Source organism: Malus sylvestris, chromosome 10 (assembly GCF_916048215.2).
Source record: "Malus sylvestris chromosome 10, drMalSylv7.2, whole genome shotgun sequence".
In the NCBI taxonomy this organism is placed as follows: domain Eukaryota; kingdom Viridiplantae; phylum Streptophyta; class Magnoliopsida; order Rosales; family Rosaceae; genus Malus; species Malus sylvestris.
Genome location: NC_062269.1, coordinates 1,710,066 through 1,714,409, shown reverse-complemented (window position 1 = coordinate 1,714,409; position 4,344 = coordinate 1,710,066). Strand labels below are relative to the sequence as shown.

The 4,344-nt window shown below is 33.7% G+C and overlaps 1 protein-coding gene across 5 annotated transcripts; it reads left to right on the top strand.

The window, feature by feature from the left end:
* Positions 1-505: 505 nt before the first annotated feature.
* LOC126587138 (glycolipid transfer protein 3-like) lies at positions 506-4,344 on the top strand. 5 transcript variants are annotated; one of them, XM_050252117.1, is made up of 7 exons: positions 511-797; positions 927-982; positions 1,572-1,702; positions 2,733-2,868; positions 3,239-3,382; positions 3,472-3,516; positions 3,780-4,087. In XM_050252117.1, exons 1-6 carry the CDS (start codon positions 599-601, stop codon positions 3,505-3,507), a joined length of 702 nt encoding a protein of 233 aa, XP_050108074.1. In that variant the 5' UTR covers positions 511-598; the 3' UTR covers positions 3,508-3,516; positions 3,780-4,087. The 5 variants fall into 5 exon arrangements, with proteins under 5 accessions (XP_050108076.1, XP_050108075.1, XP_050108071.1 ...); XM_050252119.1 differs by lacking the exon at positions 3,239-3,382 and having other exon boundaries at positions 506-797; XM_050252114.1 differs by having other exon boundaries at positions 508-797; positions 3,239-3,516; positions 3,780-4,344.

Sequence of the window (4,344 nt, the reverse complement as noted above, 5' to 3'; positions counted from 1 at the left end):
ATTAAAAGAACCACTAAAATGACAACCATTTAAATCAATGGTTATACGGTTTTCGATTTTGGTGATTTTTTAGTAAAGATTATCTACGGAGGACGACTTAAAATAGACTGTTAGACTATAGAGATATAATTTGGAATAAGTTCTACCAAAACTTTTCTCATATAAGCTTATTCGAGGAGTTCCTGGATCATACGGTTTAAGGTATAAGATAACTACAAGGTCACATTAAGAATAAAACGTTATTTCAAAATCACAGGTCAAAACTAAGGTCGCCATCAATAAGTTATGAACATTCATATGAGAGGAGCATTTCAATAAAGAAATATATCCGACACCGTAAAGATATTATCTTTAACGACTATCGATGAAAGCTGGCCATGCTCTTATCAGCACTTATATCCGGTAACAGTTAATTTACAAATAATTGGTTTGGGGTGGGGGCGTGTGTGTTGCGTGCCTCATCACCAAGTCCTAAACAAGAAGAGAGTCGTACGTCGACAATGATGCAAACATATACGAAGCTCTATGTCTCTCTGTTTCTATAAATCCAAGATTTCGGCAGCCACTGTGGAGTTGGAAACAAGAAAACCAAATTAGAATGAAAAGGAAGTTAATGGATCAGAATATGGGATCAGAGATTAGATGTGCCATTGAAGAACTCTCCGTTATGGTCAAGGTTAAAGGTGCTATATTGGTCCCAGCGGCTGAACATGGTGGTGGTGATCATGCTCACGAGGCTGCTCATATTCCCACCAGGCCTTTTCTTTCTCTCTGCAGCTTGCTTCTTCAAGTTCTTGGTCTCTCTCTCTCTCTCTCTCTCACACACACACACACACACACACACACACACATATATATATATATATATATTACGCACCCTGCCATGATCAAATACCACTTTACAGTTGTTTTTTTCCTTTTTGCAGATAAAATAGGACCAACAATGGCTGTTCTAAGCCAAGATATTCATCAAAATATTCGGGTAATTACAAAGAAAATCTCAGTGTTTACATGTGTATGCATATATTGTATATCGATGTATGAACAATTTATACACCATATAGAATTATGTTTATATTGATATACTTAAATAGTTAAATACGCATATATATATATACATATTTGCATTGCAAGAAAACATGATATTGTTTCTTCTAGGACCTTCATGTAGGAATACATATAATTACATATACCAAGATGCTCCACACGCTGAAGTGTCTCCATAAAGCTTTCTTATCCATAAGCAATGGGTTTCCAATGTGAAACTTTATTTCCAAGTCCACTCTATCTCCCTTTGACTATTCATGGTAGCAGAAACAACCCAAGATGCATGTTTCAAATAAGTAATATCGAAGCTTTGATGTATCAAGCCGTGTTTATTGTGCAATGATAATTTTATGTTCAATATGTACTACTGAAGTGATTGGTTTCAAATAAGTAATATTGATGTTTTGATGTATCGAGTCATGTTTATCGTGCACTGATAATTTTATGCTTACTATGTACTACTGAAGTGATTGATTTGTCTTTTTTAGTAACCACTCTACTTATTGTTTTATATATATGCGTAGAGATTGGAAACGAAACATGAATCAGATCTTTCGACATATTCAAATATGGTTGAGATGTTGAAAAATGAGGCGACTGAAGGCATTGCTAGAAACGTTACCAGTTGTAGTAGAGCCTTTGTTTGGCTCACCAGGTAATTTAATTACTGTGTTTGCCCTTGACTATGTGAACAAACAACGAGAACCGTCTATATTTGGGCGGAGAAATTGAAAAAAAATAACTTGGATTTAACAATAAAGCCAAATGTTACCCAAAATTTTGAGATTATTACGTATGAAATGACTGTGTGAAAAGAATCATTTTGAAATCCATTTTTGTTCTTTATTTCCTTCTTGTCCGAGTCTCCATCAATTATAATAATCTAAAACAAATAAATTTTTTTATCTTATGATGTCATATATATAAATCCCTAGATTTGAAATTATCAAATCCAAATGACCCCTTATGTATTATCAAATCTAATAGTTCTTGTCAAGATTTTAGAGAGGTGACTAATGATTCATTAATAATCAACATCGATATTGCCTTCAACTTAACTACATGTGTGATTCAATAAGTATGAAGTTTTATTACACAAAATCTTAAAACATTTAAAAGTAGAACTACTTAATATAAGTTGTATTTAAGTTTGTTAGATTTTGATGCATGAAAATTTACCTTCTTTAACAGTACCTAGCTTAAGTTTGTCTCTACTTTACAACTAGTCATTAGTTTTCTCGTGACAGATAAATCAAAATCAGCTTTGTTTAACACAAATATCGATTAGGTTTTTTTTTATACATAAAACTTGTTTGGTAACTGTTTTTCATTTTCAAATAAAATAAGAGCCGAAAAAGAAAATCATGTCAAATCAACATCTACGAAATTTGAACTTAATACCCTTCACTTACAAGTGAAAAAAAATACTACTAGAACATAGTACTAAGTGGCAAGTTGTGCAATTATTCAATTATTTATAATTCACTAATAGGCCCCACTTTATTTTTTGAGATTAGACGCTACTTATGCATCAAAGTTGTCTTTCATTGCTAATGATAACAACCTTATAGTACTTAAACCATTATTTAGGTGTATAATTGGCCCAAATTCTTGGATGTATCAACTACTTCTTGCACAAGATGCTTCATTTTCGTTATAAACAAATTGGTTTGTTCTACATTCAGATCCCTAGATTTTACCGTGGCCTTGTTGCAAAATTTAGTGAGAGATCCCGGGCAGAATATGCAGCAGGCAGTGGAAGAGTCTTATAACATTACTTTGAAGCCATGGCATAGGTGGATTTCATCAGCTGCTTCTAAAGTATTACTCTCTTCTTTTTCAAAAGCTAGCTATATAGCTATTCATTATTTGTTCCACTGTTACTGCCCCAAACTTAAGCAACTTATCATTAGGTTCAACACAGAGTCATGTTAACACCGAGTGGCATGATGTGTCGTATCAATTTTGCTTATAATTTTGATGAACAAAATATTCTACACCATCATGTCAGGTGATTTATATGGAATGACTTTTCCCTATAAGGGGCTTTCTTTTCTAATTAAGCCTATGATTGCTATCCAAGAAGGACCATGAATAGCTGAAACTTAAAATTTAACAGCATGGAGATAATGGGCCACATGGAGCAACATAAAATTTTACTTGGAATTACTAACAAATATACCGTATGCAGGTAGCCCTAATGCTAGTGCCTGACAATGAAACATTCATTAGTAGCCTCATGGCAAAAGATGAAAACTATGACAACTTGAAACTGGAAATAGAGAACTTGGTTTCCTTACTCGTGCCTTATCTGGAAGAAATCCACTCGATTCTGGTTAAGTATTCAACCACCCAACGCCTCGGGATGCTTCTTCTTTGGCTAACATATCTTTTGACATGTTTGATTATACTTGGTTTTTGCAGAGATTTTATCACTTGGATAGGTTGAAGTCTAACTGAGGTACACACGTAAAGAAAGCAAAACTAATGAGTGTACAGCCATGGGTCAAAGAGTCCAGCATTCCTGTGTATATGTGTGTGTGTGTGTAGATATATATGTGGAAATCGTATTTGGTTATGTGTACTTGTTAAAGCAAAATTGTCTCTGTGTTTCGTATAAGTTTCTAATGTATCTCAATTTGAAGGAACATCTATCTATGATATCCTCTGTACAGTTTTATTGGAAAATACTCACGAGTTTGGGTGCTTATGAATCTTTGCTTTTCGTATAGTCGGTTTCCAGCATCAGGCATCACTTGGAAATGAGGACATGATCCTTAGAAAGTGTTTTGAGGATTCATTAGCTCCAATTGCAATTAGCTATTATGGAATGATTAAATCACTAATACTATGCTTGATTTGATGAGAGGGATGCGGTCTGAAAGCTAATGACTCACAAGTTTAGCAAGAGAGATTATGTATTAAATTTCTCTCATGTGCATCACGTACCTGTACATGAAATGAGCATCAATTTACTTAATTAAATCATAGTCACTCGTTTTCATTTGAAAAAATAGAAGGCCGAGATTTGATGAAGTAAGTTAATGCTTATTCCATACACATGTGCGTTATACGTCTGAGAGAAAGTCCGATGCATGAAATTCCTTTATATATGATTATTGTTTGGGCTTAATTAAGAGGTAGGTTTCTATAGTGATTATTAAGGCTAGGAATATCTAAGTTCAAGTAGCTGATTATATTGTAGTTCATGCCTGCATGCTATACCATTAAGTGCAAAGGTAGATTTTTGTCATCATTCTGAAGTGGTGGTAATATTCATTATTCTATTTATTATCA